The sequence below is a fragment of the Ursus americanus genome, chromosome 33, assembly GCF_024610735.1.
Source record: "Ursus americanus isolate L20-20 chromosome 33, mUrsAme1.1.p, whole genome shotgun sequence".
Lineage (NCBI taxonomy): Eukaryota > Metazoa > Chordata > Mammalia > Carnivora > Ursidae > Ursus > Ursus americanus.
The window spans coordinates 29566151-29587986 of record NC_142159.1 but is presented as its reverse complement, the minus strand read 5'-3'; the positions used below and the strand labels follow the sequence as shown (position 1 = coordinate 29587986).

The 21836-nt window shown below is 61.8% G+C and overlaps 2 protein-coding genes across 23 annotated transcripts in view; one reads left to right on the top strand and one right to left on the bottom strand.

Moving 5' to 3' along the window:
* Positions 1–11799, top strand: part of PRKCZ (protein kinase C zeta) — a 100651-nt gene extending 88852 nt beyond the window's left edge. The window contains exons 11-18 of the mRNA XM_045803458.2: positions 2691–2777; positions 4194–4329; positions 4504–4591; positions 6026–6145; positions 6796–6875; positions 7229–7318; positions 11096–11211; positions 11338–11799. Of these exons, the coding sequence (XP_045659414.1) occupies positions 2691–2777; positions 4194–4329; positions 4504–4591; positions 6026–6145; positions 6796–6875; positions 7229–7318; positions 11096–11211; positions 11338–11425 (805 nt within the window). The 3' untranslated portion in view covers positions 11426–11799. The remainder of the gene's footprint in view (positions 1–2690; positions 2778–4193; positions 4330–4503; positions 4592–6025; positions 6146–6795; positions 6876–7228; positions 7319–11095; positions 11212–11337) is intronic.
* A 1896-nt stretch (positions 11800–13695) lies between these two features.
* FAAP20 (FA core complex associated protein 20) lies at positions 13696–20375 on the bottom strand. Of its 22 annotated transcripts, none has more exons than XR_006780667.2 (6): positions 20291–20375; positions 19924–20053; positions 19532–19818; positions 19185–19416; positions 18468–18686; positions 14566–17123 (listed from the first exon to the last, which is right to left on the bottom strand). XR_006780667.2 is itself a non-coding variant. In XM_087858539.1 (5 exons), the coding sequence occupies exons 1-5, from the start codon at positions 20350–20352 to the stop codon at positions 18937–18939; spliced, it is 849 nt and encodes a 282-aa protein (XP_087714665.1). In that variant the 5' UTR covers positions 20353–20375; the 3' UTR covers positions 14566–18936. The 22 variants fall into 22 exon arrangements, 12 of the variants coding, with proteins under 12 accessions (XP_087714667.1, XP_087714665.1, XP_045659418.2 ...); XR_006780669.2 differs by having other exon boundaries at positions 14566–17023; XR_006780670.2 differs by having other exon boundaries at positions 14566–17009.
* Positions 20376–21836: the final 1461 nt, after the last annotated feature.

Below are 21836 nucleotides of genomic sequence, written 5' to 3'. Positions count from 1 at the left end.
CGGTCTTTCCGTCTGAGCCGAGGTGTGGGGGCTGGGTACTTTATTCCATGGGGGCAGGGGTGGGGGAGATGTGGGAGAGGGTGTTGTAGGTCCTTGGCACTGAGGAGCAAGTCTGTGCCCGGCTCTCACCCGGGGGTTCTGTGAGTGTCCTCCCGTGTCCAGGTTCACACCAGCCAGCAGGGGCCGCAGCCCCTGGGTTCCCGTCTGGGTGGCCAGGGTCAGGGAGTCAGGAACTGACCCGGCCCTGCAGCCCTGCTTCTTTCCCTTCCTGGTGTGGTGTCCAAGCAGATTGTGGGAGAGTTTGGCCGAGTCTGGCCATCTGAGCTTGGGGGGCAGCCCCAGGCCTCTGGACCCATCACCTTCCTCCCTCTGGGTTGGGTGTGGCCTTGTGACCCGGGGCTGTGGGTGCAAGGACATGTACCGCTCCCTGGCCACACGTTGAACCGCTGCACGTGCCAGGCACCCTAAGTGGGAGGTGAGCCCCGTGGGGCTCGGCCGTGGCCACGGCAGCAGCTCTGAGGCACACGGAGCACCATCGTTGGAGAATCAGCGTCACGTGGCCCTGGTATAGCTTTGCTCTGAAGAAATGTCAAAAGTAGTCTTAAGGCTTATCTGTAGACCTAAAAAAGAAAAGAAGCAAACCAAAAGCCTTACATCTGTGTCTGCCATGGAAAGAAAACCGAGCTCCTCTGCTGTGACTGGGGCTTGATCAACTTTGCAGAATCCCTGGCTCAGTGACTTTCTGGGACGGACGACCAGTCTGGCTACGCCTCCCCTCAAATGCCCATGGTGGGCTTTTCTCCGGGTCGGAAAGGAAACTACCTTTGCTTCCACTCTCTAGGTTTTTAAATGCCCCCTTCATTGCTGAGCTCCCAAGGCTCTCGAATTTTCCCCAGAATTCATGTGTTTTGCTGTTTTGTCTGGAAGTGGCGTCGGGTTTGTCCCTGTTCTGGAAAGGCACCGTCCGTCACCTGCTGTCAGCTCAGGTGGGCCAGCGGCCCCGGAGACGCTTCCTGGGGAGCACACGTCAGGGTGCGTGCCTGTCCTCTGGGGGTGCAAGTGCTCAAGGGAGCCACGCCCACTGGGGACGGGACTCCTGGTCGTTGTGGAAAATCTCTGTCCTGTGCTTGGAAGTCACCCTACGGGTTTTGAACAAATGCTTTTTAAAAAAATTTTTTTAACACTGGCTGTTAGGTCCGAGGTCTCTTCCCAGGGGTGGGATGAGCACCACACGTCCCTCACGGTGGCTGGCAGCATGGACGTGCACGTGCAGACGCCGCGAGGGTAGATGGTAGAGACGTTCCGTGTCGCACGTGTGCTGTCACACGAATGCCACCACACACAACACGCATGTGAGCGGGCGTAGCTCTGCGCCGGCGAAGCTTTAGGGATGCAGGTGAATCCTGGGGCGGCCAAGCCTTCGTCGGCCTTCCAGACACACCCTTTGGAGGCGGGAGCAGAACGAGGGCTGAAGGAATCGCTCCTCGCTGGCCGAGAGGGTCGCGGTGCTCGCTCGCGGTCCAGGCCCTTCTCCATCTGCGTATTGACGGATTTCGGGTTGTTGCTCGTGTAAGCGCGTGTTAGAACCTCCGTGGGGGGCCTCAGCGTGTGCACTCGAGTGACCGCCCTCTTCCCGGCCGTGAGGGTGGGGCACCTGTGACCCACAAGCCGACCCCACAAGCTGTCTGTGCGCTCACTCCCACTCCCCACCCAGAGGAACCGTGAGCTGCCCTCAACAGGGTATTTCTGGAAGATGGTGCGTGAATTTAATTTTGAAAATGACATCTTATTGAGCGTGCGAAAAATGTTGTGCGGAAGGATCCACATGGTAGAGGGTTTGGAGACCGGGATGGCGTGCGGTCCCGGTTCCTTAGTCACAGGGTCACGCAGAGTCACACAGGGTCATGTTGGCCCGCCCTGGCCCCAGCCACCCCCAGGCCTTCCCCCTGCCTCCAAGTCACCCCTGCGCTGGGACAGTCCGTCCAGTGGCCAGGTGCCAGCCTGCAGCCCCACCCCCTTCTTTCTGCCCTGGTGTCCGGACCTCTGCACGCTCGTTGGCTGTCCTTAGTGCCTCCTTACCGCGCCGCCCCCCACCCGCGCCACTGGGGCTCCTGCCCGGGGACAACACACCTCCTTATGCCTCCCCGGCCTCCATCCAGATTTGGCGGCCAGAGCAGTCACTCACCAGACGCGGCCACCCCCTCACCTGGCCCGTGCATCTGTGCACCTGCTCTTCCGGCCCCTCGGCCTCCAGGGTGGTCCCGCAGCTCTGTGTCCGGCCCCTGCCTCTGCCAGCCCCGTGGGGAGAGCATGTGCCCCTGTGCTGGGCGACACGAGCAGCTGAATGGGAATTGTCATGTGTGTTTTCAGTCAGTTTCCCTACGTCGGGATCAGAATGGATCAGAACAAGAAACCCCGTGGGCAGGGTCTCTTGACATCTCCCAAGAGATGCCCCAGGGACCTGGGTACAGAGCCCGTCTTTTCAGTCTGGGCTGCTTTCCTCACCAGCCTGGGCGGGGTCAGGCAACCCCGGGCACCTCCCTTCCTCGGCCTCACAGGAGAGCTGACCTGCCAGCAGCCCAGCTCGGTTGTTCCTGGTCATGGGGCCTCCCCACGTTGAACCTGCCCCCGAGGAGGTCTGGCATGGGCCGCATGGGGTCTCAGCCCCCACCGCCCTCTCTCTCCCTCAGGCTGTTCCTGGTCATAGAGTACGTCAATGGCGGGGACCTCATGTTCCACATGCAGAGACAGAGGAAGCTTCCAGAGGAGCACGCCAGGTGGGTGCTGTGCTGGTGGGCAGGCAGGCGCGGGCCGGGCAGCGGGGCCCTCCTCGGAGGCCTGGGGTGAGCTGGAAGGGAGGTGGAGTCTGGGGGGACGTGGCAAAGAGGGCGCCGCTGTCCCCTGCAGTGCGGCTCAGGGGTCCTACGATTTGTGGGTCCCCTGAGTTACAGAGCCTCAGAAACGGCCCGTCGGGTCTCGGCCCCCAGAGCAGGGTGGCGCATCTCCCGGAGAAGTGGGTGCTTCCTGGGAGAGTGTGTGCACAACGGCGCTATGGGCGGTTCTGCCTTTCCCTGCTTCCAGAACCGGGGTGGGGTTGCCACGCGTCCCAGCTGCAGGCTCCCCCGAGTGGCATCGTGCCACTTGTGGTTCTCATTACACGGTTACAAAGCAGGGCAGCGGCTCTTGGAGAAGAGTAACCCGTTTCTCTTCAAGTGACAGTGACGCTAAGGGCCACCCGCCCTCCGGCCGCCTCGGGAACCCTCGTGTCTGCGCCCTGTCCGCATCATTCCTGTTCCCGTGGGTCCCCCCGCTCCTTACTTCCTCACCTTTGAAACAACTCCGTGCGGGTTTTGAGTCACCTTAGATCGTTTCAGGGGAAATGCAGGTAGTAAGTCAGGCATCGCCCACTCCCCACACACTAGCATTTTCTTTTTTAATTGTGGACAGAGCATAAAATTCTCCATGCTATAGCCATTTGCAGGGGCTCAGCGGCATGAAGCACATTCGCATCGTAGTGCAGCCGTCCCCACCATCCATCTCTGGAACATTCCATCTTCCCCGACTGATGCTGCCCCCCCGGCCTCCCCAGTCCCCCCTGGGGACCTTCTGAGGGGAATCCGACAGCGTCTGGCCTTCTGGGACTGGTTCACGTCACTGAGCAGAGTGCCCGCGAGGTCCGTCCATGTCGCAGCAGGGCTCAGTAGCACCCTGTTGTGTGGAGGGACCGCGCTTTGCTTGTCCGTCCATCCGACGATGGGCACCTGGGTGGTGGTCTCCACCCTTGGCCACAGGGAATAGTGCAGTTGTGGATGGGGCCGCGCACACATCTCTTCAAGACCCTAGCTCATGTGCCGTTTCTGGGTTTAACTGGGGCACCTCCGCGCTGTTCCCACAGCGGCTGGGCACATGAGTGCCGGTTTCCTCGCATCCTCGCCAACACGTCCTGTTGTCTGTCTGTCTGTGGGAGTGGCCATGCTAGGAGGTGGGAGGCAGTCTTGATCTGCGTTTCCCTGACGACGAGGACGTTGAGCATGTCTTGTGGTCGTGTTGGCCCCGTGTGTTCCTCGGCAAGAGGAGGACGCCAGGGCGTCTGCTGGGCGAGCCGTGGGGCCGGTGGCAGCCCCGCCGTTCCTGCTCGGCCTGCACGGGGCTCCCACCCAAGCTCCGTGTTGGGTTCCCTCTGCTGCCCCCAGATTCTATGCTGCTGAGATCTGTATCGCTCTCAACTTCCTACACGAGCGAGGGATTATCTACCGGGACCTGAAGCTGGACAACGTGCTCCTTGACGCCGAAGGCCACATCAAGTTAACGGACTACGGCATGTGCAAGGCGAGTGCGCGGTCCCCGGGTGATGCCTCCACGCGCTCAGAGGTGCCGGGGCTCCGGGGCCAGGCACCTCTGCCTTCACTGTCCTCAGCTGGCTTTCTCTGCTGCACGTCATCCCACCAGTGGGTGCGTGGTGGGAGCTGTTCTGCCCTCCTGGTAACTGACTTGTCCCCACAGGAAGGCCTGGGCCCTGGTGACACGACCAGCACTTTCTGCGGAACCCCGAATTACATCGCCCCAGAAATCCTGCGGGGGGAGGAGTACGGTGAGCGGGGCTGCCGGGCAGGTGGGGGGCTGCTTGCTGGCACACGGCAGGCAGGTGCGGATGAGGACAGGCCCTGGCCCCCAGGGGCATCCTCTTCTCGGGGATACGGTCCCAGAGCAGAGGGGGCCAGGTGGACCTGCCCGGGGCTGACGCTGCCAGGGGTCCTAACCTGGACTCTGGGGCTCTAGCCCAGTAGCCAGGGAGAGCGGTTTTATTGTCCGGTTACAACTGAAACACACACCCTTCACTTTGTGCCCGGGCCCTGTCGCCCCCTGGCCTCAGCCCTTATTTGAACCTATGTGGCCCCCCTCTGTCCTGGGTGTCTACTCGGGTGTCCCCTGGTGGAGGACACTGGATAGGGTTCCTTTTATCAAGGAGCCCTAAGGGGTGGGGAAGGAGGAAAAGCCACACACATGTCCACAAATGCCCCCAGCGGGTATGCTGCCCCCGTCAGTGGGAGAGTAACCGGGTGGGACAGGGTAACCCACCTGCGGCCCCTGTGGACAGCGTTTCTGCCCCTCTGCCTTCTCTGGGTTTGAAACCAAAACAAGATTACTCTGTGTGTGTGCGTGTGCATGCATGTTCGTACGTGTGTGATGCATGTTTGTGTGATGTGTACACGTGTGTGGTGTGTGTTCACGTGTGATGTGCGTGTGTGGTGCAGGCCTGTGCATATGTGCGCACCCCACACACTCTTGTGTCCTAGTGTTTTCAGTGAAGCATATCACAAATACGCCATCAAATATTTTTAAACATTTTCTTTGCCATTAGGATGGGGGCTGGCTAGGTGGGCAGTGTCTCGGGTCAGAGGCACCCGCGAGGCTGCCATCCCTGGAGTCGCTGAGGAGCCAGACAGGGAAGGACAGACGGCAGGTGGAAAGACCAGAATCGAGTGCCCAGAAGCCGGCCTGGGACGGGGGGTCCCGTAGGGGATGGGGGCACTGCTCCGGAGGGTCTAAGGGGCTGCAGGGACACTGACGCCAGGCTCTCCCGGTCCCGTTCCCCGGTGCAATAAAATACACCCTGAAACGGTGAATGCAGGAAAATGTGGGAAAGACTGCTTGCAGCCTTCGAGAAAGGGGTTTTTCAAGCTTTGGTAGTAAGCCAAAGGAGAGTGAAAAGGACGGTTGCCCTGCAGGCTTGCTCAGCTTCACAAGTCTGTGCGGTCAGCGGCGCCACAGGCAGGATGAAAAGGCCAGGTGACAATCTGGGAAACCAGCAGAGTGCCAGCAAGGACGTTAACGGCCCTGATGTGAAACAGCTTTGCAGCTAGTTAAGAGAAAAAAAGTCAAGGGCCCCACGATGGTGGGCAGAGGGGGAGGCGAGGCTGCCCAGGGCACGTCGAGGCACCCAGCCCAGCCCTGGCCAGAGCCGTGCCCGCGGCCGCGTTCCCCTGCCGACCGCCCGCCGGCCGGGCCTGTGTCATCCCTCCAGGGTTCAGCGTAGACTGGTGGGCGCTGGGCGTTCTGATGTTTGAGATGATGGCCGGACGCTCCCCCTTTGACATCATCACCGACAACCCCGACATGAACACAGAGGACTACCTTTTCCAAGGTGTGTGGGCCGCAAGGTGTCTCCCGAGGGTTCAGGTGCTGCCCCCGCTGTGTGTTCGGGTCTCCCCCCACCTGCCCATCCCCCACAGGCAAGGTCGGCCGTCCTCACAGACCCGCTCACAGGGAGGCTAAGACGAGTTTGGGGAAGTGGGAGCGGCCGTGGGAGAGCGGGTTCACCAGGGAAGACAGCCTGTCATGATTTAGCCCAGACTCCTTCCTGCCCCCCCGCCAGGTGTGTGCCCTGGAGGCATGGGAGGGCGGGGCCCTGACCCAGCTGTTTGCCACCTGCCAGTGCAGGACACCTGCCCCTGGGCCAGAAATCACTGCCCTGGGATGCTGGCGCCCAGGGACACGGTTGTCCCCGCAGCGCCCTCTGGTGGTCACATGCAGAGGCGCCCTCATATGTGAGGAGGTTGCTGGCTACTGCGTGATCCTGAGCACGTTGGGGGGGGTGTCCCTCTGTGGGGGAGAGACCCTGCTGGATGTAGGGAAGAGGGGCCAGGGCACTAAAAGCGCCCTGGACACTCCTGCTCAGAAAGGGTTTCGAGAGCCCTGCAGACCGCCCAGCTCCTCCCGCGGCTGGGCAGAGCAAACACAGCAGGGAGCGTCGGGAAGGAGCCAGACTTCTCACCAGGGCCCCAATCGTTGCAGTAATCCTAGAGAAGCCCATCCGGATCCCCCGATTCCTCTCGGTGAAAGCCTCCCACGTCTTGAAAGGATTTTTAAACAAGGTACACCTGTGGCCGCCGTGAGGGCCATCCCGCGTGTGGCTGCCCGGGGCGGGTGGTTGTTCCCAGTGTCCGCTACGGGACACCTGGGGGGGGGGGGCTCTGCTTCCTTATTTGACCTCTGCCCTGTGAATCGTCAGTCTGTAGTCATGCTTGCCGAAACATAGTGAGAAATTAGGCCCATGAGAAATTCAGTGAAGGTGACTCTGCTCTTCCGCTGGTGGCTGAGACCGGCTGCAGGTGACGCCGTGAAGCTCTTTACATCACGGGGAAAGGAAGCCGGGTGTCCTCTGGCCTCAAATCTGGGCTTCTTTGCTCCACACTGACTGGTCCTTATTTGAACTCTTGACTCCTAGGACCCCAAAGAGAGGCTCGGCTGCCGGCCACAGACGGGATTCTCCGATATCAAGTCTCACGCATTCTTCCGCAGCATAGACTGGGACCTGGTAAAGCATGGGGGCCCGTTTGCCGCCCCCCGCCGAGGGAGGGCTGGGGATGAAGGGTGCGGTGGGGGCTGCCCTCTGGGGCCCCAGGAGTGACTGACAAGGAGCGTGAGGGGCCGTGATGAGCCCTTGGGGGGGGTGGTCCCCGGTGTTCCTGGGAGAAGTCCTGCCTGGGTGTCCCCCACCACATGCTGTGCTGCCTGGGGGTCCGGTTGTGGACGTCCTTCATCTGTGACCACACCGCCTGGTTGATTCTGCGTGAAATCCCCCGGTGGGACCCGGTTTCATGGTTGGTTTTCCAAAACCTGCCCTTGTTGGTCCTATCTTGGGATGCGGTGAACAGCGAAGGATGCAAGTGCCCTTTCCACTTTAGCGCCCTGGTTCCTGGTACTAAGGGAAGTCTGAACTGGATTTGTTGCAAAATATATAAATGGTTGCAGAGTTACTGAAATATAACCTTTAAAACGTGCTCCTCTGAGACAGAGGAGATGAGCTAGCTAATTAAATAAAGGTTGAACTTTAGCGCAAACTAGATCGGAGGAAAGCCCCGCTCTGAGGCCGCGTCGCGTCTCCCCCGCGCAGCTGGTGTGGCGGCCCCGCGGCCCGCGCTGAGGTCCACCGCCCGGCCCCGTGGGCAGAGCAGCTCTCGTCCACTCCCTCTGGTCACTGTGACTTTCCACCCACGGGACTGTGCGTTCGTGGGGTCGCGGTGAGGAGCGCGCTCAGACCACGCACCCACCCCGCCCACACTGTCCAGGCCGCGGCTGGGTGATTTCAAAACAATTCAGCGTCCTCTCCCTTTGAGCCATTAGCCACGAGTACTTAGAACAATATTCAGAGCCCAGGTACTTTCTAGTTACGAAAAAGACTTTGAGGGCACCTGGCTGGCTCAGTCGGAGCGTGTGACTCTTGATCTCAGGGTCGTGTTTCAAGCCCCTACGCCTTCAAGCCCCACGCTGGGCGTAAAGCTTACTTAAAAAAATGAAAGAAAAGAGAAACTGACCTTGACTGGCCCACTAGCACAAGGGCGAGGAAAGGTAGGTTTGGGCTGGTTTCTGACCGTTACCTGTGTAGCTCGGGACAGCTGGCCTGGAGGGAAGTGCCACCGCCAGGTGCCCACACCCCCTGGAGGCCCACACTGAGCCTCCGTGGTCCACGTACTCACTGGCCGAGCCCACGGCAGCGCCTCGTGCCCTCCCTCCCCACCCCTGCAGATTGAGGGTTCCGCAGGGTTCCGCACAGCACAGCCCCCCCGCACCACCCAGGCAGGTGTCCTCCCGCTGAGCTGGAAGAGGCCTTCGTAGACACCTCGCCCACTGTCACGGGGCTCCGGCCGGATGTCGGGCCTCAGTGAGCATCCTCAGTGGCCTGTGACGCCACATCCCCTGAGGGTGGCATCTGGTCATTTCTGGTCAGTGCGTCCTTGCCGAAAACCCTGTTCTCAAGTGCGGCCTGTGTTGGCCGTCATCAGAAGGCTAAGGGTTGATGGCGCGGATGTGAAATGAGGAAGGTGCTCTTCTAGGGTCAGTGTCCACATTTATAAGCCACGTCCAGACATGGGGGCGTGCGGGCCCACCCTTGGCTCCGTGGAGTGACCGCTGTCGCGGACATGCCTGAGCGGAAGGACACGAACTGCGTGAGGAGGCGCGTGGGGTCCCCAGCCCAGTGCCCCGTGGTGCTCGAGGGGATGCTGTTTTCAGTGGGAGGGATATGCAGATAGTGGAGGGAAGAAGCATTTTGATAAAACGGGTGCTGGGGTCCCTCCACCCTCACAGGGCTGCTTCTGGAATTCCCTCGCTGCCCCCACTGCCAGGAGAGCGGCGTCTAGGACGGTCTCTGCTTGGCATACATTCGGTGGGGGGCTTATCACCCAGAATTGGGGAAACAGAGACCAGCAGACAGGAGAAGCCGCACTCAGAGATGTGGTCACCCTGGACCCCGGTCTGCCTCTCCCACCCTGTCCTCAGGGACTCGGCTTCCAGGGTCTGGGCCTCTCCCTGCTCCCGGGACGGGACATTCTTCCTGCCTAGCCTTGCCAGCAGTGGCCTCCTCTGTCCAGGGACCTCCTGTCTCCCCGCAGGCTTCACGGAGCCCCCGATGCCCCTGACACCTCTGCAGGGCGGCCCCCCGCCCTTGCCTCCTTCAGGCCCTCAGAACTGAGCCTGCCTGGCCGCCACGCATGCCCCTTCCAGCAGCCTCTCCACTGATACCGGTGCAGCCAAGCGGCGGCCTGCCCCGGACCAGTGTCCAGGGGGCCCTGTTCTCGTGCTCTGCTTTGACTGAGGAAAGGAGGTGACGCTCGTGAGACACTCTCAGAGGGAGGCTGAGCAGCCTCACCCCTCAGACCAGAGCACTGGGCCCCGGGATGATGGGTGGGCGTGGGGGACCGTGGGCGAGCTGCTTGCTTCAGACCCAGCTGCACTTCAACTTGCTCTTTAAGTCTTAAAGCAGCCGAGACCTAAGGTAGAGAAATAGCTTAAGAAATGCGCCCTCCCGCTTTTTATCAGAAAAGATTTTATATAAAAGAATATGGGTCATTGTGTATAAACGGTGAGAAGCAACAAGGACACGCCTCGGTCCCCACGCACACGGGTGACCCACCCGCTCTGCCTGCAGGGACAGCCCGTCCTATCTGCCATGCGCCCCCTCCTAGCGTCTTCTCAGTGACGGTCTCTGGCACCGGCCGCCATGCCAGCCACGTCCCTGTGCGTGTTGGGCAGCCTGCAGGAAGGACTCGTCCGTGTCTGGGACACCCCTGTGTCTTCCACTTGCCGAAGTGCGGCCCGTGTCGCGCACGTTCCATGCCCACTCTGTTCCTGTTGTTGTGACTGAAACAGCTCGTCACGTCGGCCTTGGACAATTCCATGGCCTGCACGGGGACAGGTGGAGCCCCACACGGCGGGTGTTTCCAGGCTCAGCCCTACCAAGGGCCCAACGGGCCTGGGCAGCATGCCGTGTGCTTCCTCTCGCTCCCCGGCCTCGTGTGTGGCTGTGTGGCAGGGAGGGGACCCAACGCGGGGCAGGGACCTGTGTCTCTTGCTCACGGCTCTTTGTTAGTTCTTGGGGATGTGCCTGGCCCGACACAGGTGCATAGCACACAGCCGTGATGTGGGGTTGGGGGGGGCGGCTTGCACGTGTCACGGAGGGACTGAGTGAGCGAGGCCATCACCGTCCTCACCCGTGTGACGTGGCGCTGAGGGGTCCCTGTCCTGGGCACTCCGTCTCTGCCCTCTGGCACGAGCGTGTCTCAGCCCCATAAAGGGTGACTTGGAAGTCAGAGTCTGGATCCTGAGAAGCCCTGTTTCCTGCCTGACAAGCATCCCCTTGTGGTTAGAAACAGAGGGTCAGTGATGGCTTTTGGGAAGGAAGGTCCCAGCGGGATGGGGACTCACCAAGCAGAGATGGGCAGTGGTGTCCCTGCCAAGTCCAGGCTCTTTTATGACCAGGGTTCCAAGTTGTAAGAAAGAAAAAACTCCTGAGACCAGCCTCGTTCAATTTCAGGGGCCGGGCCATAGGGGTGCAGACCCCCGGCGTGGCTCTGTCCCGGGTACGGGGCCCACGCGGCCTGTACTGCCGGCATTTGTAAACTCAGGATTTTTCTGGCCTCACATACTTCTTCCTGGACTTGTGTTTAAGAGAAAAGAAAATTGGCCTTCAAATACACGACCTATTTAAACACTGAGTGTCTTCCTATTCTGTTCTGTGATTTAAGTCCCTGTAAAAACCGAAATCCGGTAGAGATGACAGTATCGATCTGACTTCTCGCGTTGTCCTTCCCAGTTGGAGAAGAAGCAGGCCCTCCCACCATTCCAGCCGCAGATAACCGACGAGTACGGTCTGGACAACTTCGACACCCAGTTCACCAGCGAGCCTGTGCAGCTGACCCCAGATGATGAGTAAGGCCTGCGGGGGCAGCTGCGAGGGTCGGGACGCCCTGTCCGCCATCTTCCCTGTCCTGGTGGGCGGCGGGCTGGGGAGCGGGGGGGCTGACGCAGGTCCCCACGCTCTGCCTGTGCACACAGGGACGTCATAAAGAGGATCGACCAGTCCGAGTTTGAAGGTTTCGAGTACATCAACCCGTTACTGCTGTCCACCGAGGAGTCCGTGTGAGGCCGTCTTCTCCGCCGTGGACACGTGTGTGAATGACCCCTTCTGTCTCTCCGTAACCACAGCGCATGCATGCCAGGCTGGGCGCAGGGCGCCGGGCGCGGCCCGGGAGGGGCACTCGCCGCCGAGACCGCGGACGGGGCGTCCAGCCGGCGCTTCTCGGAGCGGAACAGTCTTGCGTCTGGGCCCGCGCGGCCGGCTTCGTGCTGGAGGAATTTGCTTCTTGTGCCTGTGCCGCGGAGGCCCCGCGGTGACCGTGTCCGAGGGAGAAACTGCCCCACGATTTCGAAGGTGCACACTTTCCACAGAAACAGAACTGACCTGCTCCGCCAGGAGAGTTAGCCTGTAATGTCCTGAGGAATAAAATGTGCCCATGATGTCGAAGCCTCCCTGGTGCCTTTTTTCCGCGTGCGGCACCTGCCCAGCGTCACAGGCGACACCCACACGGGAGGCGCCGGAGCGGGCGGGGTCGTGTGCCAAGTCGAGGCTGGGGGCTGGGGACGGGAGCCCGAGTGCCTGCAGGGACGGACCCCAACGAAGAATTGACAAATCTGGAACTTCTTCTAAATCCCGGTAAGTTTCTGTTGTTAATATTTAACGTGTATGTCACACCCCTGCGTCGTCGTCTAGTGCGGAGGCCACGCCGCACCCAGACCGGAGCCGCTGGCCAAGCAGCGCGTCAGGTGTCGAGGAGACCGGATCCTGGATTCTCCCGTGGCTCCCCGCAGCGCCCGGAGGCCACGGAAAGTAAGGAATCGAAGACGAGATCTGCACGAGCTATCTCTGCAAACACTGAGCAGCGCCTAGATATCTTGTATTAAATCGTCAAAATATTTTTATCGGCAGTGGTGCTCAGAATTAGAAAATGTAGAAAGATCTGTGTATGGGCGCCCCTAGCCTTACATAAGAAATCCAGAAGATCCACGACCATTCTGCACGTTCCTGACACAGCGCTTCCCGTGGCCTGTCACCTGCACGTGGCGCATGTCCCTCCGTCACCCTCCTCCCTGGGTGAACGCAGAACTGAAGGTTTTCTAAAAGGAGGTAAACCCCCGGGGGCTTTTAAAATCTCTACCCCATGAAGTGTGGCAGGAGCCGCGGGCAGAGCGTGGGCGGGCTCCTCCACCCTCAGGACACCGAGTGTCCCCGCGTCCCTCCACCTCACGCGCCACGTCCCGCACACCCTCCTGGCTGTCTCCATCGTGTGGCTGCTTTGGGGCAGGAGGTGGTGGTGAGAAAAGTGGAAACGAAGGGGTGTCTGTGTGGCACTCACCCCCGCCCTGCCCTGACCCCAGCGGGGGAGCCGACTCTCAACGCAGTGGTGGCACCGCGGGGGCACCAGCCCGACCCGCAGCCCAGGCCTCGAGGTCTCTGGACCCTCCCCCCCTGTTGCAGAGCAGCTTTTCTGTGACACGGAGACTTGTCTCCACCAGCACCTCAATTGCACCCACGAAAACTTGCCTCCACAGACTGAAATTAGGGACCCAGAGATCCTGAGAGCCAGCTTCTCGATCTCACGGGGGTCCCAGCCCGGTGCTGATGTGCGGGAGCATGGCTCCTGAGGGACAAGCGGTCACACGGGACTGGTGAGCGGGGCCCTGGGATGAGCTGATGTCACACAGGGAGGGAGAGACCCCCGTGTGCCCAGGAGGGGATAACAAGTGACCGCCGAGAGCCCCCCTTCCTCCTGATAACGGTCACTTGCTGCCCTGGGCACAATGACAGTGTGCGCTCCGACAGGACGGGGGCCCTGAATTTGCTGAGACTGAAAGCATTTATTTCATTGCTACCAAACAGCGGCCCGGGTCCAGCTGGGCAGCTGCTGTGCAGACGTGTGCGCGGGGTCAGGCTGGTGGCTGAGGGGGACACGTGCAGCCATCTGCTTGATCAACTACGGGAGGGGGAGGTGGTGCCGCAGTGGGGATTGGAAGCAGCAGCCCTAACGTTTGCGGAGCAGCATGGGTCGTCCGGATGGTCCGTGGATGGAGACGTGGCCGCGGCCGTGGCGGTGAGCGGGAAGTGCCCGTCGCCGGCCGTCTTGCTCCTGCAGCGGGCGTGTGCACCCTCGGGCTGAGGCCGTGCAGGCTTCGAGCTTCCACGAAAGACTCCGAGGAGCGCGCACCTTCTCTCTGCTAGAAGGAGGTGTTTCCAGGAAGCAGCAGGTGTGGAGGCGTTGTAGAAACTAGCCTTTATTTAGAGTGGCTTTGGGTTCACGTAAGCCGCAGGCCATCTGCCGAGGTTTCCCACGTGCCCCTGCCCCCACCGTCACCCTCCCCTCCCAGGGGCCATGTGTGGCCGTGGATGAACCGCGCCGACACGTCATCGTGCCCACGACGCCGGGTTCACGTCTTGGGGGTGCAGAGCGCGGTTGGGACAAATGGTGACCTGTATCCACCAGTGCAGATCACGCAAGTAGCCTCGCTGCCCCGAAAGTCCCATGTGCGCGTCCTCGGGTGACTATGGGTCTCCTTACTGTTTCTGCAGTTCTGCCTTTTCCAGAAGCCCCTAGAGCGAGGGTCATACAGCGTGCGGCCTTTGCAGACAGGCGTCTTTCCCTTGGTCACCTGCAGTTAGGTTCCTCCACGGTCTCTTTGTGGATCGTGACCGGCTCCCTGCCGCCACTGCTCTGCGGCCACGGTGGATGCCACCAAAGCCCAGCTCTTCCAGAATCTGTGGGCCGGCAGCACTGGAAGGAAAACTACCTATAAACGCTCTTGTGCCCCATTTTCTACTTGCCCTGGGAAGCCCGACCACCACCTGGCCGGGGCGGGCTGTTCTGGCAGACTGGCCTGCCTGCTGCCCGTGGCGCCTGGCCCGGTCCCTCCCGCTTGTCCCCGCCCGCCCGTCGGTGAGCTGCGCGGGCGCCTCACGGCGGCCTGCCCCGCGTAAGGAGCAGTTCCTCGGGGAGTTAAAACCCGGTGCGAGTGCAGTCCGTGGAGACAGGAAAACGTGCTACCCCGCCGACGGCCCATCTGTAGACCCGGCCAGTTCTGCTCCGGAGTCTCAGCTCCTCCACCTGGGCCTGGGTCCCTCTGCTGAGCGGCTCTGCCAGTTCGAACGGCAGGCAAGCACTCGGCTTAACGTAATCCGAAAAGACAAAGGGGCCCGTGTTTCGCTCCCAATACAAACACACAACACCGGGGTCCACACTGAAGTTTACTACAGCGGTCGAAGCGGGAAGGACACGGTTCAGGCAGAGGGAGTCTGGGCGTCCTCCTGGCTGGACTCGCAGGGCTGTCGGCTCACCACACCACGTCTTCTGTGCTTCCCGCCAGGCACTGAGCGAGGTGGCTGTCAATGTCCAGTGGGGCCAGACTGCAAGAGGGAGGAGACGGTCACTCACGCACAGGTTAGTGCTGACACAGGCCACCTGGCCACGGCACCCGCCACGTACTTTCACGCCCTTCCCTGGTGCGACCACCACAGCAAAGGTCAGCCAGAGAGAACCCCGCGACAGTCTCCACAGCTGGTCGGAAATGGAGGAAATGTCCAGGAGGGACCATGCCAACCAGAACGGGCCTTCCCAAACCCTGTTCCCCGGGGATGTTTCCCGGGGCCAGGTGCTCAGCGCAGCCGGACACATGCATCGGGCCTGTCAGACACGTTCCCAAGGCTCACCCGGGCTCCTGCGTCTGAGGCTGGGGGGGGCATCCTGTATCTGAATGAGCCTCCCAGGGGATTCTGGAACCCACTCAGCTTGAGAACCTCACGGCTCCCGGTGAACCTTGTTCTGGAGCCTGAAAGCCCGCCCGGCAGCGCACAGGACGGCGTCGGCGGGTCCTCTGCCAGGCCTCGAGGTCGAGAGCAGCCCTTCTTCGCGCCCCGGCCGGCCCTTGGCAGGGGCTCTGTCGGGGGTCCGCAAGAAGGTCACTTCCTCTCCTCCGAAAACAGCCCCACTTGGCACCCCAAAAGGGAAAAGCACGAAGGCCGGGGCCCCAGAAGCACAATTCCTATCCGTCACGAGAGGCAGGGAGACGAAGCGGGTGGAAAGTGGGCCGCCCGCGTCTGAGATGGTGTTTTCTTGACGTGCAGGGACCGAGTCCCCTTAGGGAGGGGGTTCAGTGAACCTGGGCTGCCAACCTACAGCTTTGGGGGCTCCCAGGCCTGCGGGTTGGCCTCTCAGGGTCCAGTGGGGTGCGGAGAGGGGTCTGGACTCATGGCACAGAGCACTGTCTATCCCTGATCTCATCTGACCCCATGAAGGAGGGAGGGCCAGGCAGGACCATCTCCGATGGGCTTGAGGGCCGTGGATGGACAGCTTCTGGCTGTGCTCCAGAGAGTGGCAGTGCTGGGGTGCTCAGCAGAACTGCTGGGGGACACACCCTCGCAGAGCAGCCGAGCCCCCCGGCTGCAAGCGTCGATGCTCCTTGGGTCCACCTTGGGTCCACCCGCTGGCTGGCCTGCCCTCAGCTCCTCGGCCTCCTGCTATCAGCCAAGGCCAGTCCAGACCCCCCGGCCCCACAGCCCTTCTTATGCTTCAGACGGGCCCAGCCTCCCTGTATCTCCCTGGGCTCGGCCACATGGGTGATGACCCCCTTCACATTGGGACTTAAATGTCCCCCACAGCCTGTGCCCCAGACCGGGCACATGTCATGGTGGCCGGGGCCCCACCTGCACCTTACAGAGTGGAGCTCACCATGCCAGTGTCGCCTCCATGGCTTCCCCCAGTGGGGCACCCTGGGTCTCTATTAGCTGGCAGAGGGGACACCCCCTACATTGCCATGGGTCCCGTTGGACCCTCTGGAAACACCTCTGTGCCATGGCCTCTCTGAGGACGTTTGCCCAGATGGCTTCTCCCCACCCTCACAGACCTCCCAAGATGTGACCTTCCCTCCGCCCCCGTCTAGAGCCAGCCTGGTCAGCCAGCCAAGTTCACGGGCCGGGATGGAAAGGCCCGTCCGTGGAGCCTCACTGCAAGACAGTGTGGACCACGCACTGCCTCTCACCCTGCTGCTCTGTGCCCCTTCTGGTGGCCGTCAGCTGCCCTCAGACTCTGTAGGGCTGGTCAGTGTGCTCTGAAGTCCCTGGGGCCCCTGGATGCTCTCTCCAAGGCTGCCAGAAGATTCTAAGGTCTGGACCAGGTCACCTTGTCTGGGGTTTCCAGGTGGCATCCCCTAGGTGGGGGGGAACCTTCTGGGGCCCTGCAGACCCGCCCCTAGTAAGAGAACTTGGTCTCGGCCAGCCCTGTCCCGCCCACTGAGTTTCTGCAGCAGTTTGCCCCAGCACGGGCCTGCCTTGCCATCACATCGAAGCCCTGTGCGCAGACAGTCGGCATGGCTACAGGACAGGAAGCTGGGCCCAACACCCTCCACCAACGTCTGACTCAGACACAGCAGCCCACGGGGCCTTGGAGCTGGTAAGACGCCAACACGCAGGCTCTCCTTGCACGCACGGGACACAACTCAGATTCGGCTTCAACCTCTCCACGTCAAGTGGCCTGTGGGAGCCCGTCTTCTGCGCCTCCGTGGCTCGCGGGCATCAGAGCACACAACACGTGCACATGGCAGCAAGCAGCTCTCAAGGGGACAGGGTTTCACCCCGTTTGTCGAATCCACTCTGTAACCATCCGTCGGATCCTCTGAGTGACCTGAAATGCTAAGGCTTTGAGAAGAATGGTGGGCTCATCCCGCAGCACCGGGTCCCCAAAGCACACACGCCAGCAGAAGCCCTCTGGTCACCAGCTGCCTCCGTGGCCCAGCACCTGCTGTCACAAGGGCACAGCATGGCTCCAGTCTCTGGTTCAAAATCCCAAGTGGGGCACCCAGCTGGCTCAGTCAGTACAGCAAGTGACTCTTGACCTCAGGGGTCATGAGTTCAAGCCCCATGCTGGGTGTAGAGCTTACTTAAAAATATATATTTTTTTAAATAAAGCTATTATATATTTTTTAAAAATCCCCAAGAATCACTAAAAGCTGGCACTTTCTAAGGAAAGTCACAAGACAGCTGGCCAGTTCAGTTCCCATGTGCACATGCTAGGCTGTCTCCCGTGGCCCAGGCTGTCTCCGTGCCCCAGGGCCCCAAGCATCCCACCAAGGGCCCGCACCTGTTTTCAGTGCCCCGTGTCTCCCCAGTCACTGTGAGGACCTGAGGGGTGTGTCCTGGCCCAAGGACCCTCTCCTTTGTAGTCTGGTGGAGAACGTGCCAGCATTTCAGACACGCCGAGGCCTGGACCCCACCGCTGACTCCTACTTCGGAAAGAATGAGGCAATCTGCCAAGCCTTAATGTAACCGCTTAAAAAACTCAAAACTGGGGGCGCCTGCGTGGCACAGCGGTTAAGTGTCTGCCTTCGGCTCAGGGCGTGATCCCTGCGTTATGGGATCGAGCCCCACGTCAGGCTCCTCCGCTAGGAGCCTGCTTCTTCCTCTCCCACTCCTCCTGCTTGTGTTCCCTCTCTCACTGGCTGTCTCTATCTCTGTCAAATAAATAAATAAAATCTTTAAAAAAAAAAAAAAAAAAGAGGCCCGGCGGATGGGTTGAGCTCTTTTCAAAAAAAAAACCTCAAAACTGGAACTTTCTCTCTCCCTGATGTCTCTCGCTGGGAGTCTCTTTTTTAGACCGTGTAGAAATGCCAGCATTCCAAGGACAAGCCCCCTCCAGAAGATGAGGAAAGGCGGGCTCCCCTGACAGCTTCTGCCAAGAAAACAAATTTCCCTCCAGGGCCTACAGTGGCGTCCTCTGTCCCTGGGGTTCTTGGACTAGGGGTGAATCAGGAAGAGCACTGTTTTCAAAGAGTGGTCACTGCATTGTCAAAACAGGCAAGCCAGTCAGTATTCGCAGCTCACAACCATCCCAAAACATGGGCATGGGTGAAGGCAGTGCAGTGAGAAGCTGCGTCTGGAAACACTGTGCAAATCCTCCGGTGCTCCGGTGGGCCACTGAGGGACCTCCTCCAGGCCCGGCTGTGGCTCCACCCGCTGGGGCTTCACCCACACGCACTGTCCCCGTGCAGGACAGCCACTGCCTCGCCCAAACCAGGCTGCTCCCGCCTCCCCAACCCTGGGTGGTGCGGGCACAAGGAGATAAGTATGGGGGTACTGGGCTCACCCCAACAGCAGGTTTTCGAAGCCTTGTTCCGATAACAACGGTGCAGGCTGGAGGAGCCCAGACACTTGACCACCAACGGGAACGTCATGTCTCTGAACGAAAAGTAGCATCTACAGATCCTTGTGGGCAGGCTCTGCTTGTTTTTCTGAGCCAGGGGTTTGATGGTGTTTGCTTGGCCATCAGCTCCGTGGCCCTCACCGTCCAGGATGGTGTTTGCTTCTGGAAGACCAGGGGTGCGGCCCATGCCTTGCACACCGTCTCTCAGCCACAGGAAATCCGGAGCTGGTCCACTTACTGAAACGTGCTGTCCGTTCTCTACATCTGACCCCTGTGACCCCCACACCTGTGTCCTCAGCTGTGTAACACATGGCCCACACGCTGGGGAGTTTGGGTTTAACATCTCAGCAAAACCGGATTCCATTCCCCTTACTTAAAAAAAGATATAAAGAAGGGCGCCTGAGTGGCTCAGTCAGTTAAGCAACCAACTCTTGACTGCTGCCCAGAACATGATCTCAGGGTGGTGGGATGGAGCCCCCCTCAGCAGGGGGGCTGCTTGTCTCCTTCTCCCTCTGCCTCTCCCCCCCACTCCTGCACACTCCCCTTCTCTCTGTAAAATAAATGCATCTTTGTTCTAAAAAAGGACATAAAGATATACAATGAGTTCTTAAAGTAAAACGACGTCTGAAGGCACAAAAAGGCTTCATTTTTAAAACCTACCCCAGGGAGTTCCGGTGGGAGGCTTTCCACAGGAAACTGCTTGGTGACCCACAGCCTGGCAGGCCCTGGAGCCCAGTCACCACCAGGTTCCCCGTGACCTGGAGGTGCGGAAGAGGCGCCCCGCTCCTGCGGCAGGCCGCGCCGGGACACTGCAGCCTGTCCCCGGGGCTCCGAGGGATGAGAGCGCAGGTGGACCCCCGACCATACACCACTACGCTCCGCTGACTCGTACCTGAAGAGGCCGAAGCGGAGCTCGGGCGCCTCTCGGCCGCCGAAGAGCGGCCGCGCTTTCCCAACAGGGCTGGGGTCGGCGGAGGGGATCGGAGGCCGGGGCCGCGCGCACTCACCTGGGGGCGAAGTCGGCCGCGCACATCGGGCAGCTCCGCAGGGTCGGCGCGGCCTCCCGCAGCTGCTCCCGGACGCCCGGGGTCGCGAGGGGCTCAGGCCCGGGGCGTCGCTGCGGGGACCGGGAGGGGGACCCCGAGCGACCCCGGGCCCCAAGGAGCACCCGGTAGGAACGGCCTGGGCCCCCGCCTCCCCTCGGGGCCGGTGGGAAGGGCGTCCAGGAAAAGGTCCGGGCTCCCACGGTGAACACCTCGGGGGACGCGGGGCGCTCGGGAACGCGCCCCGGCTCCTGCCAAACGGGGTCGTTGGGTCTTGTCAGCGGCGCCCGGCGCCTCCCCGGCCAGGCCCGCGCCCCACTCCACACCCGGCCGCCCCGGGGCCCCACAGCACACACCGGGCCGCGGAAGGCGGGCAGCGGCGGCAGCTCTCCGTCGGGGCTCAGGTCCGCGCTCCCCGCGCGCAGCAGCTCCGCCCACGGCCGCGCGCACTCGCCGCCGTCCCCCGGGAGGGGCCCCCCCCGGGCGCTGCGGGTGCGGGGAGAACTCAGCGGGGGACCCGCCGGGGGAGGGGGGCCGGAGGGGGGGTGACGACTCCGAGGGGGCGGGCGGGCGCGGGACCGAGTCGGGTTCCGGGAAACACGTGGACCAGCCCCCCCCGCCCCAGAGCGGCCGGGGGAACACTGGCCTCCCCTCCCACCCCCGGCCAGCCCCACGCACGCCTCTCCCCGCTCACACACACACACCCTCTACCCCCGGCCTCACCCGCCCCCCGAAGACGGCCTCCGGCGGCGCAGCCCCGGCCGCGGCCTGCGCGCCGCCTCCATCCACCCCCCAGGCGCGCGTCCGGCGGAAGTGAGCGGCCGCCGGGGACCCCGCCCCCGACACAGACCCCGCCCCTCGCCGGGACCCGGGACCCCCGCGCCAACCTCGTGTCTGAAGGCCCGGTGGACGTGGACCTCCACCCCAGCGCGCCCGCCCCCTCCATGTGCGCGCTGGGACCCGCCCCTGGCCCCCCACCCCACAGCTGCTCCTGGGCCCGGGGCCGCCTCCCCTTTGTGACACTGGCGGGGAGGAAGGTGTCCTGACCTCCACACCGGGGGTGACGGAGGCCACGGTTCCTTCCTGCACCAGAGGTGGGACTGAGGTGAGGGAGCCCACGGGCCCCGAGGGAGCTGATTTCCGGCTGACGAAGGGATGTGAGGGGGACCCATCTCCTGCTGTCATCCGGAGGCTTGGGGTCTGCAGGGGCTCGGGGAGAGGAACTGGGCGCGGAGTCAGGCCACGGGATCCCCTCCGCATCTGCTCCGGCAGCTCGGGCAGTTAAAGCCCACCTGCCCCATAGCCGGGTCTGCTTGGGTTCCACCACTTCCCACACCACCAGACAGCTCCCGGCCTCAGTTTCCAGCTCTGTGGAAGGGGGATTCCGCCGGTCCTTCTTAGGAACGTGGTGTTTCCCTACTAAAGGGAGGAACTTGGTTTTCCGAGTTAAGAAAAAAAGAAGAGGGGCAACAAAGTCCAAGTGGCCAGCCAAGGCCGGGCGTCCTGGGCCAGGGTATGGCGCCCGCGGGGGGCGGGGGGGGGGGGTGTCCTCCAGGTGCCGGGCCTGTGAGGGGCTTCCTTGAGACCAGGGGCCCAGGTGCTCTGGCCAAGCGACTACTCCATCCACCACTTGGTGGCAGCAGATGCCCAGGGCAGCCTCTCCTCTCCTGACCCTGCAGAGCCCCTGCACTGTGGTGGGCCCCTGCGTGACCCCCGCCCTCACCAGGGCTGGGGTGTGTGGAGTGTGCTGGGGGCTGGGTGGCAGGAACTCCCCTCCACAGACAAGCAGATGTCACTTGGGGTGTGGGGACTCCCTGGCTATCCCCAACCCCAGCAGCTTTGGGGCTCTGCTCTGTACCCCCTTCCCCAGGGGTTCCCACAACACGGTTCCAACATCCTCACCTTGGCCCCTCTGCAAGCCACCATCCTGCCCTCCTCTAGTCCCGGGTCTTGGGCATTCCCCTCACTGCACACTCCAGTCCCAGGGCTCCCCATCCCTGAGTCAAGGTCATCCTTCTGTGGCACCGAGGTCACCCTTCATCCAGTTGCCAGCGCAGACCTCCACAGCAGGGACAGGCTCGTTCACCAAACACTCCCTGAATATCTACCTATGTCGGATTGTTCTAGATTCTGGAGACCTCCAGGGGAGAGAGACGGGGTCCTCACCCTCAGAACCTGCCAGCCCGCCAAAAACAGAGCCCGCGTCCATAAAACGAGCAGAGCCACCACGCAGGGCGGTCCCAGGAGTCCCTGCGGGACGTGGCCCGCA

What these genes read in the sequence shown, in the direction of transcription:
- FAAP20 (XM_045803459.2), bottom strand. Translation starts at nt 20,352, where the DNA reads ATGGAGGCGGCGCGCAGGCCGCGGCCGGGGCTGCGCCGCCGGAGGCCG. An exon ending in TGCCCGCCTTCCGCGGCCCG is followed by an intron (nt 19,819 to 19,923) that starts GTGTGTGCTGTG and finishes CCCGTTTGGCAG; the next exon opens with GAGCCGGGGCGCGTTCCCGA. An exon ending in GCGGCCGACTTCGCCCCCAG is followed by an intron (nt 19,417 to 19,531) that starts GTGAGTGCGCGC and finishes CGGCCTCTTCAG; the next exon opens with GTACGAGTCAGCGGAGCGTA.